Source organism: Pteropus medius, unplaced genomic scaffold (genome assembly GCF_902729225.1).
Source record: "Pteropus medius unplaced genomic scaffold, Ma_sr-lr_union100, whole genome shotgun sequence".
Classification (NCBI taxonomy): Eukaryota; Metazoa; Chordata; class Mammalia; order Chiroptera; family Pteropodidae; genus Pteropus; species Pteropus medius.
The window spans coordinates 16,454,225-16,479,227 of record NW_024351729.1 but is presented as its reverse complement, the minus strand read 5'-3'; the positions used below and the strand labels follow the sequence as shown (position 1 = coordinate 16,479,227).

Sequence of the window (25,003 nt, the reverse complement as noted above, 5' to 3'; positions counted from 1 at the left end):
AAACCCAATACAGAAATGTCCCTTGTCTCTTAATGTAGTTGATTTGTGATGGCAGTAAAAAGAAGAGAAAGCAACTGGAGAAAGTAATTTAATTTTTTTCAAATTATTGCAAGCAGTAAAATGAAATAACTCAATGTAAGTTTTTGTGTCTCAACACTATTTTTTTTAACCTCAGTCAATACCACAGGCTGCAACATGTACAATTGAAATGTCGCCTATTAGTCCCCACAGCTGCCCATGATGAAGTTTTTAAAGTGGTTAGGAACTCTGTTAACAACTTAATAATGACTAATTTGTCATTGGAATTGCCTGCTAAAAGAAGAAATCCGGGAAACAAAGGTTACGAATTTGGGAAAGCTTTTGGCATTCTAATGGAGTAGACTGTATATTTGGGCATAGGAACAATTGAGATGAGCCTTGCCTGTTGCCTCAGCTTCTTTTACCTCTTTCAAATCTCAGATTTTGTATAAAAGATTAATTTAGGGATGCAGATGAGTTAACGCAGTTTTAAATGGTGCTCAATATATCTCAAGAGAATATGGGTCATTTAGGATATAATCATATGGGTAATTATTCTCAAGGAAAGGTAGGTTTTTCAACAACAAAGAATTTCAGTGATCTATTGATTATTTTAGAGGAATATAAATAATTAAAAACTATTTCATTCCAAATTGTCTTCACTGTAAATTTTTTAGACAATCCAGTATTCAGATGGGTTTTTATATTATAAATATATATAAATTTTAATAGAGAATAAGTACACATTGTCACTATTGAAAGCAATAATAATATTAATGTTAATATTCAAAACATTGGAACATCTAATATGCTAGAGTGAAAAAATTTTTTATACTGCTATAAACATGTTTTTTCTTTAAATACACGATTCAAAAGTCCATAATGGAAAGAAGAAACATCTATATTAGATACATTTCACTTTTTTTGGTTTGTTTTAGCGACTTTAAAAAAATTAAATCCAAGTTGTTTACATGTAAGTTTGTCATTGCAGTTATTTAAATATACTTAATTTTATTTATTTGTTTTCAACATCCTCCATCAATTGAAGGCCCCTCCGCCAAAAAAAAGGTCCTTTTTGTTTTACTCCAAAAAGTAAGTAATGATAAAGCTACATGCTGTACTCGGGCTATTTACTCAGCACTCCCCAAAATAACCCTCACAATATTCTGTCAGATTCACTTCCCTGACTGCCATGTAACCTACATGGGCCTCTTGCCTGTATATACCGTCATTCATTCAACAAGCACTTACAGATCCCCCAGGACTGATTGCCAGGATCTGTTCTAGTCTGTGGAAATAAAGTATGGGCAAAGCCCTCTGCTTTCATGAAGCACGTTTTCTGAGTTAATCTCTAATTTATTTTTTGGATCATACTATAACTTTCTCCTTTTAATTTTTTCCTTTAATACTTAAGAAAAGAAGTATTCATTAATATGATAAAGTTGTTCTGATAGGAAATAAATTATAAACACTCGAATCTCATTTTTGCCTATATGTGTATGACAAGTGGCAAAGAGCTTACCCATTTATGTTACTAAGAGGTTTATACATTTTAAATACCTGAATTTGAGGTAAAGTTAAAATACTCAATGTGTTTTGTTTCACTTACTGGATGTCATTTTATATCATATTATTTCAAAAAAAAATAAAGAAAAAATGGGACATTATATTCGTTTTTTTTTTTTAACCACTAAAATGTATTTTAGCATTATGGGTGCTTTAGAGCAGATTTTGAAGCACGGGAAGATGGAACTGGATTGACTTCATAGCATTGAAATCAGTAGACAGTACAACAAAGATGGACCTGTAGGTAGAATCACCATCAGTTTACCTAGGACTATCTGCATTAATGCTGTATTCCAGTATAGATAATTGCACTATATTTCCCTTTCAAAGGTGTCATCTTTTGGACAACACTTTTAAAGAACACGACAATGATTTAATAAGTAGAGAAAAGGTTGTTTCTTGTCTATATAACTTTTTCTAGTTGAAAGGGTATGTCAAGTCAGTTGTCTTAGTTGGTAAGAATTTGGTCTATGAACATACATACCTTTGTGCTGAGGTCCATTAAGGTCTCCTTATTAGGACAGATGCCTGAGCCTAACCCACCCAAGGCATAGGCAGAACGGATCATCACTGGGTAGCCAATGGTGTCTGCTGCCTTCAGTGCATCCTCAATCTGTCAAAAAGAACAAGGATTCAAAATTTAAAAGCCAACCACACTAGCTGTAAAGATCATACCAAGAGAATCTGGTAATTCAGATAAATCAGTTTATTTGAGGAGAATGACTATGGAAATGTTCTATTATTGTCCCATCTCCTTCTTAAAAACAAGTGGTGTTTTACAAATTTTTAGTAAAATTCTAGGACTTTTTAAAATATTTAATGAAGGCTCTTTTTTATCCCTTTGTGGTAAGTTTTGTTTTAGCATTAAAAAAAAAAAAACAATAGCCAAAGCTGAAATAATCATCATTAATTTGAGAATGGGTGCCATACTGAATTTTCTAATTTATTTTAAAAGTCTTCATGCATCTCGTAAGGAAACAAGATTTTCTACTGCTGAAACTAAGTATTATTGCAACAAGCCACTAGGAATATTACATAAAGAGATTATTCATTTTTCAAGTTCGGTCAAAAAATAGTCCCAGAAGCTTGGATTTTTTTTTTTTTTTAACTTGCAGAATACAACATATGGTGGTTATATTTTTCTGTCATGGAATAATATTACACTACCAATGGGAATGTAATTACACCTTTCCCATATGCCTGTTTCTCATCCGGAAGAAGCAAGGACATAATTAAATCTGGCAATGAAAGAATAAATAAATGGCAGGAGCTTTCCAATGTTCAGCAGCACTATCCTGGGATTTTTCCTGATTGACAGCTTTGTAACATGGTATGTTCTTGACAGCATTCTTTTCTGAAACATACATAGTTCATTTTCAGTAGCCCCAGCAATACTTGCCTTATTCCTAAGGATTTGCCTATTCTTCAAAGGGGAAGTTCCATCAAAAACTGCCTCCAGAACCCCCAACTCTACTGACTATATGCCTGAAATTGAGAACAAAGTCGGGAGCAAAAACAGATGTACAGAAAGCTGACTTCTTCCTGGTGCCTATAAAGAGGCACAGGATATGATGGAAAATGACTAATGGAAATGCAAAATAATCTATCTTCTTCCAACAACTAAGCCACAGGTTTCTCAGTTACAAATCTTACTTATTAGATCCAATGGCTTTTTTCTAGAAAATTTCATTTAGAAATGTTTATTCCATTCTAATAAGAAAATTTAAATCTAGTCATTTCCCATTTGCAGGTCATTCACACATACAAGATGTGTGACTGATCATGGGAAGAAGGTAAAAATTACTTTGGCATTTCAAGTTGATATGGTTCTTAGTTTTAACTCAAGAGATTTGAAATTCAGTGGCATTGATAAACCCCTTCTCTGGGTTTATGCTTATTTCTTTTATAAATATTAATACCTACCTCTAACATTTCAGCATTGATTGTTGCAATTAATACATAACATCTGAGATACTAACACATTTCTGGAAGAACATACATATATACAAGTATATGTATAATTTTAAATATCATTTTAGGCATTACAAACCACTCTCCCTATAATGCAAGACAAATGATGGCCTTCTTTCTCCAAAACAAAAGTTTCTTACCGATTCCACTGCAAAACTCGGAGCAATCTTTTCATTAATCTCATTTAGTTTGTCCGAGAAGAGCTGCCTGTCTTCTGTTGCCATGATAGATTCAACTGAGGTCCCCAGGACTTTTACGCCATACTCCTTCAGTACACCTCTCTTGAATAGTTCCACTCCTATAAAAGAACCAAATATAATCAGTTTTTAAAATCTCAAACTCTTATGTCTTCTTTAATAAGAATTTTTAAAATTTTCAAATTAACTCCGAGAAGCCACCACAGTGCACAATAGAACTGCACTTAGGACCAAAAAAAAAAAATTGAAATAAAATTTCTGAAGATATTCTAATTAAATATTTTGCCAAACTTACTGTTATTATATCACCACTTTTTCCAAGTGATTTTCATTATCTTCATTAATAAAAATCATAAGATTAGAGTGAGCCTTAAGATTTGAGTTTATTTCCTTACCTTCTAATGTCCATTCCTATAATGAGATTCTTTTATTTAAGTAATCCCAGTGATATGGGTATCTATCTGGGTTAAAAATCATCAAAATTATTTGTATTTTTACTAACTTGCCATCTAACTTTAGCTAAATCTTATATTTGTCATGCAAATTACATCACCAACTCCTTACCCCAACTAGCTAATAATATTCTCATTCACGATTTAGTTCCAAAAGTTTGAAGCATTTTAAAGAGGATGGAGAATTAGACTCAGCAGATGCATGAAGGATGTCAGAGACTGATCTATGTTATCATGAAAATAATCGTGAAAGTCAAATGCTACAGGGCTGAGAAATAAGAGCACAGAACACTTAATCAATATTAATTCTCATTTTTCATGCATAATAGTTCTCAGGGCTTCACCGCTAATAGAGAAAAGCGATATCCTGGGATGGAGGAGGGAGATCCAAGAAACCTACTTGGCCACCCCAGTGCATTAAAGCAAAAGGTTTCTTTATGTCCCTCAGCTGTTCTGTGAAATAAACCAGTAATATTCATCATATGACATTTTCAGGAGGCTGTTTGCTAAATGCTTCCTCACATATTAGAGAAAAACTTTTAAAAATATACATGGCACAATTGTTAAGTGGATTTGAACAAAAAATATACATAAGTGCATGGGCCAAAATTCTGCAATTAAACTTAAAAGAACTCACCACAGTTCAGAGCTGTCTGGCCACCCATGCCTAGAATTAATCCATCTGGCCGTTCCGCCTTGATGACCTCTGTGACAAACTGAGGGGTGATGGGCAGAAAGTAAACAGTATCTGCTTGCTTTAAGCCCACTTCATTGGTCTGTACTGATGCAATGTTTGGGTTCATCAGGATCGTTTTGACATTTTCTTCCTGAAAGAAACAAAAGAATCCAGAATTTGAATATATGGTCTAAAGAAGATAGTTACCATATTCCAATGAAGAGCATTTTTGGGTAACAAATCTTTTAGGTTATTCCGTGGGCTGCAGAGATTAGTAATAGGACTAGTGAATGGAAGTTAAAAGGAAACCAAACATTTGGTGAAAGGAAGGAAGAAACTGCTTGAAAATAAAATTATCCAAAAAGACCTGCCTGTCTCATGAGGATCATCCTGAATTCCTTGCCACAGGAGGTATCAAGCAAACCTGGAGATGATTTTTATAGAATTTGACTAGATATCCACAAATATAGCAGGTCCTCAAATAACAGCATTTTGTTTCGAGTCATATTGTTATAACATTAAAGGGAAAAAGAAATTGATTCCTGGCTGGGACCACCAACTGTGTGGAGTTTTCACGTTCTTCCCATGTCTGCATGAGTTTTCTCTGGGCACTCCATAGTCCTCCCACAATTCTAAGATGTGCACGTGATACGAACTGGCGTGTCTAAATTGTACTAGTGTGAGTGACAGTGGGTTTGGGGGAGAGAGGCCCTCTAAAGCAACGGCATCCTGTCCAGGATTGAGTCCTGACTTGTGACCTGAGCTGCTGGGAGAAGCCCTGGCCACCCATGACCCTGGGTAGAATAAGAGGATGGGAAAATAACTATAATTATCTTAATTGTTTTTATTAATCTTTCTTAAATGTTGGTATAGCTCACATTAATGTTTAATATTAAAAGTGTTCAGGGTCTTTATTTATAAATTTGGTGATGTTTTTGTGACCAGAAAAATGCCATAGTAACTTAACTCTTGTTTATGTCAATTAGCCTACGGTAAAATTGGTTTCATTATACATTGTTTTGCTTACAGCTGCATTTCCAAGAACTTAGTAACTACGTTAAGTGAGGACTTACTGTACTACTGAACTTTACAGCTCAATCAACCTTAAAAGAACACAATATTCCAAAAAAATTTTTAATGAGTAAAATAGAAAATGGAACTAGAGGTAACATTAAAATTGCTAATGTTTGTCGGAAAACAAATTCGATACACATTTAAAATGCAGGATAATGTGTTCTCTTCTTGCTGGAAGCACTGAGGCCTTCTGTTGGTTTTCATTTTTTTTTCTTTTTAAGATTTTCATGACTGCAATAGTGCTTTAACAAAGAGCATTATACAACTGTTTATACATATCGTATAAAAAGAAAATGACCATATGGCAAAATAAAATAAAAATTTATGTGTGTATATGTGTGTATGAAGGTACTCATAGCCCTATCTCATTCCTGACATCTGGAGAGACCACCAAAATAATTCTTCAAGTAGGCTACTTAGGATAATAGCTTTATAAACCAGGATGGGGGTAACACTCAGCAAAATAACAATTATAAAATATGGCCAGATGGTTCTAATTATTTTACCTATTAGCATGTAAATTTTAAACCCTTCTAAAAAATCAAAAAAATATTCAGATGAAAGTATAAAAATCATCCTTGAAAGCCCTACATATCCTTGGGAGAAGATCTAAATAAAAAATTAAATGATCTCATACTACTTTACATTCAAATAGAGCCTTAAAACTTGTAATGTACTCTTTTTATTAATTTATTTTATTTTTATACCATGACTACAAGAGAAATTTCTATCTTACAGATAAAAAAATTGAGATTCAATAGTTAAATGACTTATCAAAGATCATATAACTGACAAGAGCAAAAATTAAGATTCTAATTCATGTCTTATGATTCAAATCCTATTCCCTTTTCTCAATATGAGTCATCTCTCAAGACTTTAAGGAATTGTTTTTAAAAGAGTGTTACATGTATTAGCAAAATATTTAATAGGTACATACAGATAAGCAAATGCATTTAAAATATGAGTTGGAATTTAAAGAATTGAGTGCAAACTAAGAATATATCACAAACAGAAGTTACAGGTCTTTCTACTATAGAAATCATCCCTATAACCCTCCTCATTTATTACAATATTATATCTAATAATTCCTTTTCTTTGTTTAAAACATATAACTTCACCTAATAAATGTTTAAGTACATAAAAAAACAAGCTACAAAAATATTAATTCTTTATAAAACTACCAAATAGGATGAAAAAAATTGTATGCTAATGAAATGTGTTCTAAACCCACAGCACGCTTAGATTATATCCTAACCAATCTAAACCATTGGACATCAACTAACTATCTATCTAAAGATAAATTAAATCAAAATACAATAAAGTGTTATTTGAAAAAATACAGAAAATACATGCGTGCATGTGTGTGAACACCCATGTGAATATGGAGCAGAGTATTAAAAAATAAAAACAAATGGGAAGAAGAGTAAGGTAATTGGGAGCTGTGTTCTACATCTTTTCAGTGGGTATCTGTCAGATGAGCATCTTTGTACATAGAATACTGAATAAAACAAAAGGTTTAAAAAAAAATGGCCAACTGTGTCCCGTGTTTCTTGTTCTAGTCTCCTGCAGCCTTCCCTATGTTTCTCTCTCCTAGCCAGGCCTCAGGCGAATGGCTTTCCACTGCAAAGCCTGAGGCAAGGTCACAGAGAGTTCATATTGCCTCTGGATCACCTGATTAAGACCAAAATGGGGACTATCCAGGGACATCAGGATACCAAAGAGAAGCCAAGCTAGCTTTTTTTTTTTTTTTAATAGAAATACCTTGCATATACAATGGAATTTTTTCTAAAGATTTATTTTACTATGATAAGTGTTGAGCTCTAAAGAGAATTTGAAGAATAGGGAGAAATAAGGAGAATGTTCTTCCCAATTTAGGTATAAAATCTTTTCCACTTCAAAATCCACCCTAGTAGTTCATCCAATCCAAGTCACAGTTGGGTCCCCTAGTGACAGTATCTAATAAAGCTTGAATAGAAGGTATTGTTGCCTTTGCTTCACCAACTAGGTCTTCCCATTTCAACCACAAAGATGCCTGAAGCATCCTGTAGAAGATTTGAAGTATTTTAGAGCACCAAGGACACCCAAATTCCCTCTTTCACTCAAAAGACAATTATATTTTAAAAGCTCACTACCTCGAAAGGGATGAGCAACATCTATAATTGTGTCTTTATATGTTTTCAATATAAATAGGTGATAATGTAGATAATTTTGAAGACTAATCTAACCTTAATTTCCAGGTATGCACATTTGAGAAAGTTAAAAATCTTGTCTGTAATCAAACTCCCTTTAATATAAGATGTGTAAGAAATAGTTAAGGAAATTAATTATAATGACTTTGAAAAGAAGTAGTATCATAAATCTAAATTATACAATACTAATTAGACTCATTAAAGGGAGTATATTAATTCTAGCAAAGATCATATTCTCTCACCTTCATGGCTTTTACAGCTTGAGATCCCGAGTAATCAAATTCACCTGCTTGACCAATGGACAGACCTCCTGATCCTAGGATAAGGACTTTGGAAACCTGTAAGCAAATGGCACAGCTGTTATCATTAAGATGGGAAAATAAGGCATATTCAAGAGTAGAAAAGGCAAACTATATTATCTAGGTTATGTGGTCATTTAAAGTACGTTTTGAAAATATATAATGTATGAGTAAAAAGACTCACAATTTAAACATTTCTAATTTCAAAGCAATTTCCAAAGATCAAGAAATTTTTTTCATGGAAGTAAAAAAGTTTCAGAAGAGGTTTACATTTTATTTAAATACATACAAATATCTAAAAATAACTACATAAATGTATGTGTGTAAATACATATATCTATATGTGTATATACAATTTTTAGACAGAAATTTCCAAAAATTAATTTACTAAGTGTATTACATTCAATATTCTATGTGTTTTTTTTCTGGACAAAGGATGGGCATAAAAAACAAACAAGCCTCTGGGCCTTCTTTAACTGATCAAAAGAAAAGAAACATAGGCAAAGGGACATGGGTACACCTTCAGGTTTACATTGTGCCTTTCCTTTACTTAGCTCAGTGCCAGAAATATTTACAGATAATATAATTTTAAAAAATGATCATACTCATGGCAATAAACTGTATGTGGCAACATACTCATACAAACTGTATATATGATTTCAAGCAAATAATAATAATTTTTATTTTTGAGCCATAACTGCCAATTCATTCAGAGGAGAAAGATATTCTTGGTGCAGGATACAAGGACTTGGAAAACTTGGTTTGCTTCAATAAATATGTATTGGGTGCCTACTATATGAGAATCACTGTAGAATCCCAAATTATGCCTTTTCCTTCACCATAAAAAATAAAAAACATCTGAAGACCGTAAGTTGATATTCTGAAAAAACCCCTATTCAGTACACAGCTTCTTTCATTATCAAGAACCCACAGTTAGAATCCACATTGATCATCTGGATTATCTCCAATCTCTTCATCTCAGGAGAAGAGGCTGTCATGGAAATTCTCAAACCATCTAATTCAACTTATTGCATGTAAACATATAAATCAATTCTTTCTGTTCGTAAAATATATACATATGTTTAAAAATACACATACATCCTTCCAAATTTTATATAATAGTGGTATAGGTATGTGTGTGGTTTAGCTATAAAATAAGTGGGTAGAAACCTATATTAAAACACACATTCATTCAAACATAGAAGAATTCAAGTTATATTAATCATTATCCATTCGCTCTTTAGAGGCAAATAGTATTCCATTCATGGTGTTTAATAATAATCCTAGTTGAAACAAAAAATTCTATCATCTATAATGATTCTATATCTCAAACATACAGGACCATAGTTTATTCAGTAATAAACTAAAATATCAAATTCTAAAAATTAAACCATTTTTATTACATTATTTTATTACAAATATTCTAGAAGTAAACTTTAAAAGATAAGATCTTAAGTCAAAACATAAAAATTCCAATGAACATCAAGAACAAACCAAATAATTAGATGCCAAAATGAGAGAGATAACAATATTACTAATCATCTTTCAGAGGCATTAAAAAGGTTTACATATTCACTTAAAAATATCATCACATGATAGAGAAAATCCAAAATACATTAAGTCAAAAAGAAGCCCACTTATACGGACCTCAACTCGAGATGCAACTAGGGCTGGCTTTGGTAGAACCGATGTAATGGTGGCACCTTTCCCCTTCTTTATCAGTGAGAAAAAGGAATCGAACAGGTACTAGAAAAAATAGAACCAACTAGTTAGAAGCTTCAAAACTCATAAGGCTGCCAAATACAATGCACAGTGTGCCTAGTTAAATTTCAACTTTAGATAAACAATTTTTTAGGATAAGTATTTCTAGGCATTATTCGTTTTGGAGTTGTTTTTTGTTTGGTTGGTTTTTTGGCTAAGTTTGGCAAAACTAAATATTTACTACTAAATAGATCAAAGAAATACTTTTAACTGCTTATATCAAATCCCATAAAAGAAAGTTTTCAGCAGACAATGAACATTTCAGATAATGCCTTCTGAGAATGTCAAGTTTTCAGCCTCTTAATTATGAATCATTTTCTTCCTCTAAATAAAATTCTGGTTATACAAAAAAAAAAAAAAAAAGAGAAGAAGAAGAAAGAAAAAAGAAGAAGGAAGAAGGAAGGAAGGAAGGAAGGAGGGAGGGAGGGAGGCAGGAAGAAGGAAGTGTTTTCTCTGAGAGTATGTGCTAACCAGGTAGAATTGTCAACATTACTATCAGAGGCCCTAGGGTGTGAGAGATGGAGTCATACCAGACTACCAGACTTTTCAGAGAGTCACTGCAAGCTCTTATTTTGCAAAAATGTCCTTGAACATTGAACAAAAAGCTCACACACAAAAAAATTAAAATATTTAAATTGTAAACAAAACTCTAAGAATTTCTTATGGTTCTTCTCTTAAGCCATCTGACTCATGGGTATGTGCATGTATGCCCTCTCTCCTCCCCCAGGCTCCTGCCCATCTTCTTTTCTGCTGCTGTTTATTTTCTCTTCATGACTATACAACCAGTTGCCATAGGGATTTTGTGAAGTCACAGATGGAGGATTAAAATTTCATTTCAGTTATGAGAATGAGAGAGCAAGAGGGAATTCATTTGCATAGTACAATTGTAAATTTCAGAACTAAATATATTAGAATGATAATGATTTAAATAAAAATAGCATTGCATTGGGTTTCTTAAGGGCTTTCCCAGCTTTAAATTAACAAAAAAAAAAAAGAGATAAAAATTTCCTCCATGATATTCATGTGAAAATTTTAACACAATACATGTGTTATCACAGCACCCTTCTTAAGAATGTTCTATACCAAGATCATCTAGGATGATTATTTCGGTTTCTCGAGTTTCCACATAAATACATTTTTTATTTTTTAAAAAATTAAGTATATAATAGGCCCTTCTTTCTGACATACCTCAGTGTCTGTTGGCCCTGGGCTGACCTCTGGGTGGAACTGCACACCGAAGAAGGGTTTGCTCTCATGCATGATCCCCTAAAGGAATAAGAAACGGGAAGAAATTCCTTCTATAACAATGAATGTCAACCAAGGCTATGTATTATTCAGTGGACAATAAAGCTCAAATTAAAAACCTGAGTTAAATACTTTAGAACATTCAAAGAACTAACAGTACTAATAAAAATAGGCCAAAGAAGACTCAATCAAATGCAATTCCCTTAATAAAAATAACTGGTTTGGTTTATAGCCTTTGGGGCTCTTCTGAACTCTGTTCAGCATAAACCCAAATCCTCTTCTTATCTTCAACTCCTAAATTACTTCTCCAATGGCATTCTCAAAGTCTACCTCAGTGCTTAGTCCCAGAGACCCACAGCCTAGATCTAAACAGATCTCCACCTATCCCCCATTAACAATGAATATGTTAAGACAGTCATTGATTAACCACAAAAAAAGTGGACCTTAATGAGTCAACTGATGAGAGAATAAGACAGAGAGAAATGACTTTTTAAAAAGCAGAGGGCTATGGGACATAACCTATAAAAAAAGTTTTTTCATATACACATACCCCAAATAACCCACATAAACAAAAGAAAGGTGTCTGTATAACAGAATATTAAAAGCTCTCCATCTCTCATCGCCAACTAAACAGGTTTGTTGAGAGCGCTTACCTCATTTGTTTGATCATTAACATTCACAAAAAGTGGCTTCCAGCCAGCAGGAAGGGCGTTTTCCAGGGCATAGCCATGATTCTGAGAAGTAATAAAAGCTTGTCTATTTGTCACATTCAGAACAGGCTGATTCTGCCCTCTGAAAAGAAAAAAAAAGAGAGAGAAAAAGAAGAGGGAGGAGGAAAAATGAAGAGAGGACTATAAATGCATTTGTTGTAAAACAGTGAGCAAGAAAAAAAACTATTAAATTTGAAAGTTACCAGTGAAAATTACTCTGTGAGAAAAGACACAGATTGTTAATCCAAATAATTTTAGCAACAAAAATTAATTCAGGAAGGTTTGTTTTGTGTGTGAAATATCAGGTTTATTAAACTTCTATAATCAGTTTTAGAAAAGAAGGAACTGCACTTATAACAAAAAAGTTAAGAGTTGTTCACTAGTTTAACAGAGACAGACAAATATAAGTAACTTGTAATCCTACCATTTGCAACAACATGGATGGACCTAGAAGTTATTATGCTGAGTGAAATAAGTCAGACAGAGAAAGGTAAATACCATATGATTTCACTTATATGCAGAATCTAAGGAACAAAAAGAACAAACTAATCAAAAACAGATTCACAAATATAGTGGACTATCTGGTGACGGCCAGAGGGGAGGGGGTTGGAGGGTTGGGAGAAAGGGGTGAAAGGTTAAAGAAGTACAAATTAGTAGTTGGTAGATGGTCACGGGGGTGGGGAGCACGGCGTAGGGAATGCAGTTAACATTAATGTAATGACGAAGTGAAGAACCAGAGGAGAAAAAGAACAATTAGGGGGATCGTTTTATAAACTATATAAATGTCTAACCAATGTAATGAATACTTGAAACTAATAAAATAAAATTTAAACATATATATCTTGTTTTAAGAGAGCCACAGTAATTTTAAAGCCAGAGGAGAGTTCATGGAGATGATAAAGAAATGACTACTCAGTCCTCAGTCATTTTGAATTATACTTCACGTGGAAGGTGGGCTGTGGTGGAAAGCTCCATGTTGAATAAATTAACTTCATTTGGGTTAAGAAAGTAAAACTGAGAGGATCTGAAGATCTTTTGGTTCTCAAGTCACACAGTCTTACAATGTTATCAATTCTCTGAAATAAAGCTCAAAAACAGAACTTCCCTTGGAATATTATTTAATTATTATAATCTCAATTTATGTCAAGGGAAGGAAAATAACTTGAAACTACAGCAAAGGTCTTAGAGAAGGCTGCCTTTCAAAAATGCAATAAAAGTGGTATCAAGTAGTCAGACAACTGTGAACCATGTAATTAGTGTGGTGATCTATTTATTCTGAAGAAAATGGCATGAAGTTCTCTAAGTCTTTTGGATTTAGTATTTCAGAGCCAATTCGACCTGTAAACAAAAGCATAACTGCCTTACCTGTTGGCCATGGACATCTTGTAGGTTTTGGCACCAGCAGCTAACCCTGTTATTAAATTTCCTGTACTAATTCCAAACAATGGCTCCTTGCGGTCACTCTCCAAAACCTAAATCAAGGAGAATTTTTATTCATCCAGAAGTACCATTCCAAGAAAATACTGCCTCTGAAGGAATAAAAATGAAGCATCCTTTTTTTCTTAATTAACAAAGTAAAGAGAATACTAATTGAAAAAAAGTTAGATTATAAATAAGAACATGATTGACAAATTTATAGCATTAGAATTCGATGAAGCATACTTAATATTAAGACTAAATTAAGTCTAATTTAATACATCTTTAGAAACTTGAGTTCTTTTAAGTCCCAAGGTCATGGTGAGAAACGTGAGCTGTCATTTCACTATTGTATGGAAAGACACTTTTGGAGATTCGACTCCAGCTCTCTGAACTCGAAGGCACAATCTCAGTTATTTTGCCTAAAGAAAGGCTCTTTTTCTTCAGGTACTCTCTTCTCATTGGTTCCCCCTGATACACATCTATGTTGACATTGCCTCAGAGGTCACAAATGGGAGTCATAAAAAATTCTTAAATAAATAAAATATATGACAGCCTTTCAAGCAGACTCCCTCCACTTCGCACAGAGATACACACTACCCCCGGGTTCACTGCACCTTTTTGACATTCTGAATTAGTGGTTGTGCAAGAGCCGGGTTCCCAGGTCCTCCAGCAATTAAAAGCCCATCATACTCCATCTTGGTGAAATCATGATTCCAGGGAACTAAATGTACTTCAGCTCCTCGCTGGAAAATAAACACAAGAATGATCAGAATTTAATAACATTTTTCTTTTCCAAAGTATAATTTTGCTAGATCTTCTCTTGACTACTCCCTAAAGAGAAGGAAAAGTAGCACGTGCTTTAAATAAATAAAGCTGAGCAAAAAATTCATTGGTGGCTCACTTTATTTTATGTGATGTAAATGTAGTGAATAATAGAGAGTAGTGAAAAAAAAATTAAAATTTTGATCCTGAAAAAATAGATAATATACTTTCCCACACTTCAGAAAGTTTCAGAGCTTAAAGTAACTGGGCACACAGGAATATGGTTATCTTACCTAGGACTATAGTAGAAAGAGTTGCAAAAAAACCCCTATTTTCTACAAACTTAAGTTGGCTCACCTTTCACATTTTTCAATTTTGCCTTGTTTGCTTGATCAAATTTTAACCTGCCTTCTTTCCTAGGGTTTTCTCATATTATCTATAATATTAATATTCTGATAGAAAAGTTGTAACTTTCTATATTAACGTGGATAGGAAATGTCTTTGTAAACCATTCTAGAAGCATTTCCTGAGACAAGGATTTGAGAGAAATGTTTATTTAGAAGAGTTTCCAAGAAAGACCAATAGAAAATGCCACCACATTATCAGGCAGTTACCACTGTGGATAACCAGAGGTTCAGCCCACTGGGGTGCTCCGAGAGCCAATGTAGAATATCAGTCTTAAAGACAACCCAGTCATGGGGCAAAGGAGCTAGGATATGTACACAATGACCCTCTCTAGTCACTGGTTGGGGATGAAGCAGGGATCATTTATGCTATGGTATTTCCAGCATGCCAGCAGTCTCCAATCAACCAAAGAGAGCTCTCAGGCAATAAGATGCCAGCACCTTTAATTGGAAGCCCAGACACAATGCCTTAAAATGGTAATACGAGAGGAAGATATGGATAAGCCATCCACAGCATCTGCTACTGAAGAGTCCGTGCACATTTTTTGTTAATAAACTTGACCAGAATTTGAAATCACGTTTTGGATATTTCTGACATTCTCTAACAAAGAATTAAAGAATTCCTCTATATCCATGCTAATTTAGTATTATGCAAATATCTGTGTGTATGTGTGTGTGCGTGTGTGTGTGTGTGAGAGAGAGAGAGAGAGAGAGAGAAAGAGAGACGGAGAGAGAGAGAAACATAGAAAGACAGAGAATGGGAGAAGAGGAAAGAAGCGAGAAAAAGGAGAAATCATAGCAACAAATATTTAAGAAAGCATTGTAATTATGGTTAAATTCTCCTTAAGGATTTTTAAGGTTTAATTTTAATTGGTTGCCTAAGCATCGATATCAAGCAATATGAAAGTATGCATTGTATCAGGGCATGACCCCTGCATACATGTGGTACATAATAAATGTAGCCCAGTGGAGGATTTCTTTGACTGAATCTAGCTTTTTGGTTATCTGTAAAACCCAAGAAAGTGAATGTGGTATGTCTCAGAATGTCAGTCAATAAGTGATTAAAACAGTCATAATTTTCTTCTCTGTTTTTGTGGCCTTTGAGTTTGTTTTTTAAAAAAAAAAACAAAAAAAACAGTAGTTCACATCTCTAATTTTAACAGGGATAAATGTCTTATTTTGTAGATCAAAGGCAACAAGAAGAGAGTAGATTCCCTGATGTACTGAGAGAATGCACAAGCTCTGAAATGGATAGAGAAAATCAGCTTAACACTGACGATCAATATTACAAATCCTCACCGTTGAGACAGCACGATTTACTTACCTTTACTAGTAGGCGGATTACGTTGTTCTTTATTCCGCAATCTACAGCTACCACTTTTATCCCATTTCCTTTGCCGTACACCTTGACATCCTGCCATTTTAAAAATCAAGGAGTGAGAGAGAAATTCCAGCTGTGAGCAACAAATCAATATCATAAACATATCTGAAGATGCTTTGCACTTAGATTGGTGACAGATTGGTTGTTAACTACTAGGAAATGACGCAGTTAATAATCAGTTTATAAGAAAAGCACAGCAAGTGACCACAGACTATCTTTTTTAAGAGAAAAAATACTTTGCTGTTTTTATAAAAAATGTTGATTACAGTAAAAACAATGATCTCTAAGATATAGATTGCTTCCATAGTTAACAACCATCTTTCCTATATTTTGCCTCACTAACAGCTGGTAGCAATAGAATTTTCAAGTATTATTGCCTGATTCAGCACTAGATAGATATGGTAAAAGATACACCATGTTTTAAATACCACTTGATCCTCAAATTGCAACGAAGTGTGGAGGGGGTAGAGCTATTGTGCATTAGGTGTATGCAGTGGGGCTAATGGATAAAATCAGTATGAGAGTCAGGGGAATTGCTAAGCAAGTGTAGACCACTGGTCCCTGTAGATTACTGTGCAATCATTTGCATTTAAATGGTAGACTTCTTCATAAAAGGATCTCAGAGTATATCATAATCATTACCTATGTCTTAAGCACTACTTGGAGTCAGATCTATTTTCAGAGGCATTTACTCAAGAAACAGTTTTCCAAAGTCATAAAAGAAAAAGTAATAGAAATATAGGGAGAATAGAGCCTAGAGGACTGGGTGCTCACACTGATTCCAGCTTTAAGAGTTAGTTAGCACATTCTGATTTTAGGATGATTTCAACATTTGCAAAAGGTTTTAGATAAAAGTTGCAATTGGATATTTGAAAGAGCATTGTACTTTAACTGAAACGTGTATCTCTCTACAAAGTCTATAGAATGTGAAATCACAATCTTTAGACAGTACTTGAGGGCAAATTTAAAAGTATATCATATTTTTTTTCTCCCGCTGACTATGCTAGAGAGAAAATACCCCAGTCCTTCTATGATCTAGGGAAATTATTGCTGAACTGACACAGATAATCTCTCTCATCAGATAATATGAAAAAATATAGATTTACCCTTAGGTTTCTGCTACAAAGTAAAGTACTATTATCATCTAGTTGTAGCGACATCAAATTGCAATTACAAAACAATGAATTAAATTATCAACTACACCCACACAAAACTCACAGAATATAATCAGCTTTCACCATTGCAATCTTCCCCTTGATTTAGTAGTGATAAAAATACGGATAGATTCCTATTTGCTGGTCCCTAAACAAACACATTATATACTCTCCATACAGAATGACGAAAGTTAAGCAAGACCTCACAGACACTACAATATGTGAATCTGCATTAGGACTCTCCAAGAAAGGAACATTTTATGCAGCATTTTCAACCTGTTTTACCATAGAATTATTTTTTGTTTTTTTATTTTTCAATTAGAGTTGACATTCAATATCATTTTATATTAGTTTCAGGTATGCAGCTTAGTGGTTAGACTTTTATATAATTTACAAAGTGATCCCCTCATTAGTCTAGTGTCCACCTGGTACTATACATAATTATTACAATATTATTGACTATATACCCTATGCTATACTTTCCATCTCCATGACTATTTTGTAACTACCAATTTGCACTCCTTAATCCCTTCACCTTTTTCACCCAGCTCCTCAATCCCCAATCACAGAATTCTTTTAATGTGAATTTCTCCAGGATCGATGCTCCTCACATTTGGAATATACTAGACTAGATCCTCAAGGTACTTCTTAGTTCTAAAATCCTATTGCTCTAAAAGAAAAAATAGCCTTTATTCATGCTATCTCAAACTAAGCCACTTCACAGGAAAATACGTTGAAACAAATATAAGGAAAATAGTTCCATGTCACTTGAATGGACAAGTTTGAGAATTAAAAACAAGTGAATATCACATATGGCATAATCAAATTCTAGATATTTAGAAAATTATAGGTCGAATTTAAAATTCACTTTCTTTAACAACTCATATTTCTTATGCTTCCATATGATGTCTGTATGTCCACATGTCCACATCAACATGAACATCAAGACCATATAATCAAGGACTGATTCCCAGGGACCCCAAACCCCACCCCCTGTTTCCATGTACCAGAGTAAGAATACCAGATAACATCAATGCATGTTTTCTCTGAATCTGACACAGCACTAATCAGGCTATTTTTACTCTTTTAATAACTGTTTCTTTAAAAAAAAAAAAAAATGCCCAGGTGTGATAAGGTTCTCACAGCTGGAGCTCTTCTTTATAAAATGTTCTCCATTGTCATTCTGTTGGTGCTAGGTCACAATGTGAATCATTTCACAAATAAACAGGCATCAGTAAGTGTGGGAGAGGGAGTATCTTTTCGAAAAACCCTTAATGAGGTTTTGTCACAGTAGGGCAAAACGGTTTCCTAGTGCATTCACCCACTGTCTTATCATACATTTCACAACTGCTGATTAGATATCCTTGAATCTTCACTTTACAGATATAAGAAGTAGGTGATATAAAACTATGAAATGTATTTGAATACAATTCTGTGATAGTATGACTATGGTTACTAATAATTATTATTTCTAATATGTTAGGAGGCATTATAAGATGATGTTTAAGAGATGGACACTGGAACAAACCTTCTTCGGTATAAATCTTGGTAGCTGTTCACCCTAGGAATGGAATTTAATCTCTCTCTATATCTCAGTTTCTCCTTTGGTAAAATGAAATACTTATAATACCTATCCCATAGAATTGCTCTGAGGATTCAAAAAGTTAATCAATGTAAAGCGTTAAGAAAAATGCTTGATACAAGCTAGGTACTCAGTACAACTAGTCTATTACTATTTGTATTAATAAAACTCATAATAGTTATTAGCAATAATGATAATTTTACATTAATAATGAAGATAATAAAACCATCAAAAACATTGATTAAAGTAATCAGGATTTGAAGAAGAAAAAGAATCTGTAACATCTTTACTACCAACTCTGGCTACTACTTACTGGCTTTGTTCATTCCTTCATTCATTCATCCAATGTTTATTAAACATGTACTACGTGAAAGGCACTAACTATAGTAAGTGTTGAGGACTCAAATAAGTAAACCATGGCCTTTAATTTCAAAGAGCAAACCATAAACAAGAGACACTCTTTGCAAGGAGCTAAATACAATTTGATCTTTTTTGTTTTTAATATAACAAAGCTATTTATAAAATGACATAAAATACAAAGATTGGGTAAGTCAGTAAAGTTTTTGCAGAGGAATAAGGTGCTAACCGACCCTTTACACTGACTTCTTGAAAGCAAGCAAAGGAGGGAGAAAGAGAGAGAGATCCCTGGCAGAAGAGCAGAATATACAAATATATTCTGCCCCCCGATCCCCCACAGATGCTGGTCAAGAAGAACCAAGTTCACAAGGAACCTTAAGAGAGCTTCTTCACTTTATGTAACAGGATCCTAGAAATGGAGCTTTCTTGAGGCTTTTCAGTCAAACCACACCACAAAAAAAAAAAAGCAGAACTGGCATGAGGTTAACCACACAGATTCTGAAGTCACTGGAGTTCAAGTCGAGGCTAGCTATAAAATCTTGGACAAGTTACATTTGATTTAAAATAGACAAGTTGCATTTGAAATGGAGTTTTTTAAAAGAGAATTAACTGAGTATTCAAAAAATGTTGGTTATTATTTTCTTCTAAGACAAGAGCTGCCTCTTTAAATGGACCATGAGAACCATAAACTATCTTAGACAAGAAACTGTTGCATATAGGAATAAAATGATGTGAATATATCTATTTAAAATAACATTTTAAAGAGAGAGATGCTTTGTTGCCCCACTGGTGATGGAAAAGAAGTCTGTGGCCATCTCTCCTACAGTGAAAATAATAGCTAAGGTAGAGCTAGCCAATAGCAACCATTTCGAAGATGTTTCAGCTGGCCTGAATTCTCCATATTTAAAGCACAGTGGTAACCAAATACACACCAAATACACCGAGAAAAAGAAAACTCTGTCATGCCCCCTGTTTTATGTTGTAAAAACAGAAAGTAGCAAGCACTCCTTTAAATTTCAAAGTGCATCGGAAACGTTTCTTTAAAAAAATTTTTTCATACTGATATCCCATAGACCTATCAAATCCCTGTTGAAATCATTACTGTGTTCACTCAAACTAGTTGAAATCGCTGAGAAAATAGGGAGATCTTTAATTGGTCTCATCCACTGCCTCCTTCTCTCATTTGTCCAAGCCACCTCATTGTCTCTATTCTTGCTGTCACTGCTCAGTCCAGGGTCTCATGGGTATTATACTGATTAGCTACAATAATGTTCTAATTAATCACTCTTTTATCCAGTCTACTTTGCTCCAAAATGATGCCAAATGAGTTCCCAATTGTTTCCAGTTTTGCTGATTTAGCCAATGACACAAAACCCTCTGGACCTAACACTAGTCCATCTCTACTCATCTTTAGTCAAATATGTGAACCCTTTGGTTCAGCCATACCAAAGTACCCATAACTCTTCAAACACATCATTTTGTTTATACCTCTGTCCCTCTCAAATGTGTGACATTTTTTTTTTATTACAAAACAAGCCTAAATCCTCTGCAGAGCTTTCCCTGATACACTTATCTCATTCGATTCTGCCCCACGCATGCACTTGTGGCAAGCTGGGTGCATTCCAAGGATACCATACCACAAGATTCTGTCCAAAATGATTACTCACTTGCCCGTTCCACTAGTTTCCACATTCCCCAAGGACAGAAACTGTAGCCCAAGAGACTTATGCCTACATTCATAGATATTCAATCAAAACCAAAAGGAGTTTTTCTAAAATGTATTTTATGCCCTCCTGTAAATGTGCACTAATTATAGCTCACTTTGGGGTGACACAGTCATTATTATGAATACTAATCTTTGAATGCAGTTATAATAGTTACAATAAGTCTTCGGTGTGTGAAGGAACACTTTTCCTTGCACAAAATGACTCCAGACTCAGATTATTGTCTGATTTCTTTAAAGTGCCCTTTGCTCTCTAGCAGGCTATTTGCTCTGACTCTTGATTGTCACTATGCTTGTCTCTGGTAATTCAGCACCCTCTTTATTTGACATTGTTAAAATTTTGAGCTGGAGAACCAGAAAAGGAAAAAAAAAGTTAAAATAATAGTAAACAATTTCTAAATCAGGGCATCAAGTTTTTCCCCGTGAATAAAAGTTACTAACTTTAAGTGTACTGATTTCTATAGATATTTTAGCTGCTATGAGGCCATTTTTTCCCTCAACTCTGGTACTTCTAAAAGGCCTCTGCCTAGATGAAGATTTGATATTATAAGAAAAGAAGGTCTAAAGGGAATAAAACAAAACTATGAAATATAAAGAAAAAGCTCTCACCTTGGTTGAAACCTCGGCAATCAAATTCTGCTTATTTGGATCCATAAAATCCACAGACTGACCTTCAAATTCAATCTTGCCAAGCATGGTGCCCTATCAAATTAAAAAATTCAACAGTTAAAAAGGAGGGATGATGAAGGTGCTGACAGGATAAGTTCACAGGGATTTAAACACCTGCTTTGAGATTCCGATGTCTTTAGAACTACTCAGAACCAAAAGCAGAAGACCTTCATCTTCTCAACTTTTAAAGATTTGAGAACCACTCTGAGAAGTATGATTAGTTCATTTAGGGCTAAGACAATCACCTGGGGCAAGCAAAGTCAAAGGCATCAGAATTCAGGTCTCCAGGTTCCAGCCTGGTACAAATGTGAGTATTCAGGGTGCTTGTTTCTTAGGGCATCTGACCTAAGGATATTTCATGGGAGACATGGACAAAACGATCTGTTGAGTAAAAAATAAATAAAAACCTAAAATTTTTCAGAAAATTGAAAAGAATGGGAATTTATTACATCGTGAAAATAAAATTAATTCACAAAAAAATGTAAAATGCTATATAAGCCATAAACTTTGAAAAGTGACATTGAAAATATTCACTGCTTTAGAAATGCTAAGGTCGCTAAGATCTAGGTATCCCTAAGGACCTGAACTTTAAAAATGTTTAGTCTTCTGTGAAATTTTCACAAATTAGCCTTGCTAGCTTGAACACGGCAAATGTTTTCTTCTTATTAGCTGTACCTTGAGATTTACTTATGAGTAACTCTATTTTGACCTATTTAGAAAAAATGGCATATTATACTTAGTAAGTCAGACTTGACTGAGGGAGCAAAAAAATATCTAATTGATTCACTGATTTGCCTTTCCCCAAGAAAATTATTGCACTCAAGGAAACAGAAGGAAGTCTTTATTTCCCTTTGAAAGTTGTTCCTTAAGAGAAGGAGTCACTTGAGAATGAGTGAACGTAAAAAGTGCCAGCACACCATTGAGACATGGCGGTTATTTCAGTGCAATTACTAAAACCAGAGTGCTACCTCCAACTCTGGAAAAAATAACTAAAAAACACCCTATTCTTCCACGCTGGATTATTAATTTTCATAATGATCTCTACCTACTTTTATAATCTAAATCACAGAATCCCTTATCTATATTTATGGATCCTTAATTTTGAAATTTGGTTTTCTGTTCTCATTTTTTTTCTTAAAGTATGCTGAATGAATTTCAATTTTAGTTTTCGACCAAAGATCAATAGACTGAAAGCTACAATATAAATTTTAATATGAACCAGCATCACTCACAATTAAATATAATAAGCGATACAACAATTTTCTCTGTGCTATCCTATTCAGGAGAATTTTTAAAATATAACTGCCTCTGATAAAAGAAGGGTTTATCTTAAACTAATATGAAGAATACAGTATGGTCTTATAAAGTGTTTTCCTAAATTAATAGACTTGACTATATTCCATTCAACCTGCCAATTCTGCAACCCAAAATAAATTTCCCAATTTTATTTCCTTCCCATTTCCTTCTGGTAGCTTCATCATTGTTTATACATCATTGGGCTAAGAAAATGCAAGAATCCACTGGGGATATATAATCTCACTAACATCTATGCTGAGGAAAATCATGGAGAAGGGAATGAAATCAGAGGTGGAGCAAAAGGATCATATAAACTCTGTCTTCATCCTGTTCATGGGTATATAGCCATGTTCTTATTTTCAAACCTGTTCTTTCCTTCTGTTTACAGAGATCCTGTGTCAATATATATTCAAGAAATCTACAACAAATTTTCTTAAAGAATCTCTTTCACTTTGAAATTCCATTTTTTTTCTTTTTTATGTAATATTATTCAATGAGACAATTTTAGTCAGATTTGGGGAATTTATTTAACTTCAGTGAGGTAAAGTTTCTTTCTGGTCTAGGATATGAAGTATGATGAAGGGGAAAAAAAGTGTCCACCTTTTATAACAAGACGAAGCAAGCCATAGGTGATAAGATATCCTTAGAGGAAGGGTCAGATGTTATCAGATATGAAAGCAAAGGATAAACCTACTTGCTTTCACCTTGGTCATTGGTACAGTGTCTGGAAAGACTATATAATTGATGTAACACCTGCAGGGCTCATCTGGCACACTCATGAAACATAACTCACTCATTTTACAGACAACTCCTACGAGAAAACTAAACAAATAATCTCATCAATGCTGTATGCTTCTTGGTTTGCATTTTCCAGCATGTATGTGTTCAATTTAGGGAAATTGCTATGCACTAGTTACCTTTTCCACTTGCTTCACTAGTCCTGCCCCATTAGCTGAATTACAAAGGCCTTTATTTGTTGGGATAGTAAACACATAGTGGGTACTCAATAAACTGCTGCTGAGTGAATTAATCTCAAATCCATTAGGTTACGAACATCCCAATCAAGTATTCAGTCTTGAAAATTACATCAGAAATAATAAAACAAGACTACAGAAACCCAAATGGCAAAAATTGGCCCGATTTGTTCTCTTACATATAAATGGATTCCTTGGGCACTGAGGGAAAAATATATGTGTGAAGAAACATAGGTTTGGCTAAAGATGATGATCATACCTTATCCCGAATTATTTTAGTCAGCATTCTTGTATCCACTCCATAAATTGCAGGAACCTATAAAAAAAATTGTAGTGACAGTGAAATTGGAGGAAATTAGATCCAGTGTATTGTTTTCAAGGTACAAACTTAGCATCATCTATCTTCTTGAGCAGTTTATAATTTCTCTACTCCTTTTCTCTGACCCAGGGTGACTATGTTGTCAGAACACGGTAAATTGCTATTCCAGTTGGGCACAGGATTCTTAATATCCAAGCCTTTCCTCAGAATAAAAAATGAGAAATTCTGAACATCAATCTTCTGCTACAGTTTTGTTGCTTTTAACACAGGATATTAAACAATATTATATATATACATATATACACAAAGACATATATTTTTGAAACAATAGAATTTGTGAACTTCTTAAGCAATGATATGTAAATAATATGCAAATCTATGTTTTGAGCCAAATGTTTCTGGCACACAGTAGGCACTCAACACATTTTTCTGAAGATCCTTGTTAAGTAGTCATGCTGTAATAAAATTTCCCTATTTTTTTAATAAATCAGGCAACGCCACCATTTGTTTTATTTCCTTTGACTAGGCTGGATAGAGAGATGTGTTGTAATGAAAGAGCAATGAGTCAGGAATCAGGAAAAGCACTTGTAATTGCTTTTTTTCCACCAATTATCTGAGTGACAGTTGAGCAAGCTGCTTTTCCTCATCTGTACATCAAAGGAGGCAAACTGGTATTTACCTTATACCCTCTTCTACTCTACGTGTCTGTGATCATGGAAGAGGAGGCAAAGCACATTTACGAAACAAACTAACAGGCCATAGATGAAGCTTGTAAACTACAGGGATGATATGGAGCCACTATAAT

At 34.0% G+C, this 25,003-nt stretch overlaps 1 protein-coding gene across 1 annotated transcript in view; it reads right to left on the bottom strand.

Annotated features, from left to right (window-relative positions):
• Nucleotides 1-25,003, bottom strand: part of CPS1 (carbamoyl-phosphate synthase 1) — a 115,781-nt gene that overhangs the window by 68,504 nt on the left and 22,274 nt on the right. Inside the window, exons 5-16 of the mRNA XM_039844675.1 lie at nucleotides 24,139-24,195; nucleotides 21,550-21,642; nucleotides 16,068-16,157; nucleotides 14,192-14,320; nucleotides 13,524-13,630; nucleotides 12,102-12,240; nucleotides 11,392-11,469; nucleotides 10,090-10,188; nucleotides 8,386-8,481; nucleotides 4,842-5,031; nucleotides 3,696-3,853; nucleotides 2,069-2,197 (exon numbers count right to left, since the gene is read on the bottom strand). Of these exons, the coding sequence (XP_039700609.1) occupies nucleotides 2,069-2,197; nucleotides 3,696-3,853; nucleotides 4,842-5,031; nucleotides 8,386-8,481; nucleotides 10,090-10,188; nucleotides 11,392-11,469; nucleotides 12,102-12,240; nucleotides 13,524-13,630; nucleotides 14,192-14,320; nucleotides 16,068-16,157; nucleotides 21,550-21,642; nucleotides 24,139-24,195 (1,365 nt within the window). The remainder of the gene's footprint in view (nucleotides 1-2,068; nucleotides 2,198-3,695; nucleotides 3,854-4,841; nucleotides 5,032-8,385; nucleotides 8,482-10,089; nucleotides 10,189-11,391; nucleotides 11,470-12,101; nucleotides 12,241-13,523; nucleotides 13,631-14,191; nucleotides 14,321-16,067; nucleotides 16,158-21,549; nucleotides 21,643-24,138; nucleotides 24,196-25,003) is intronic.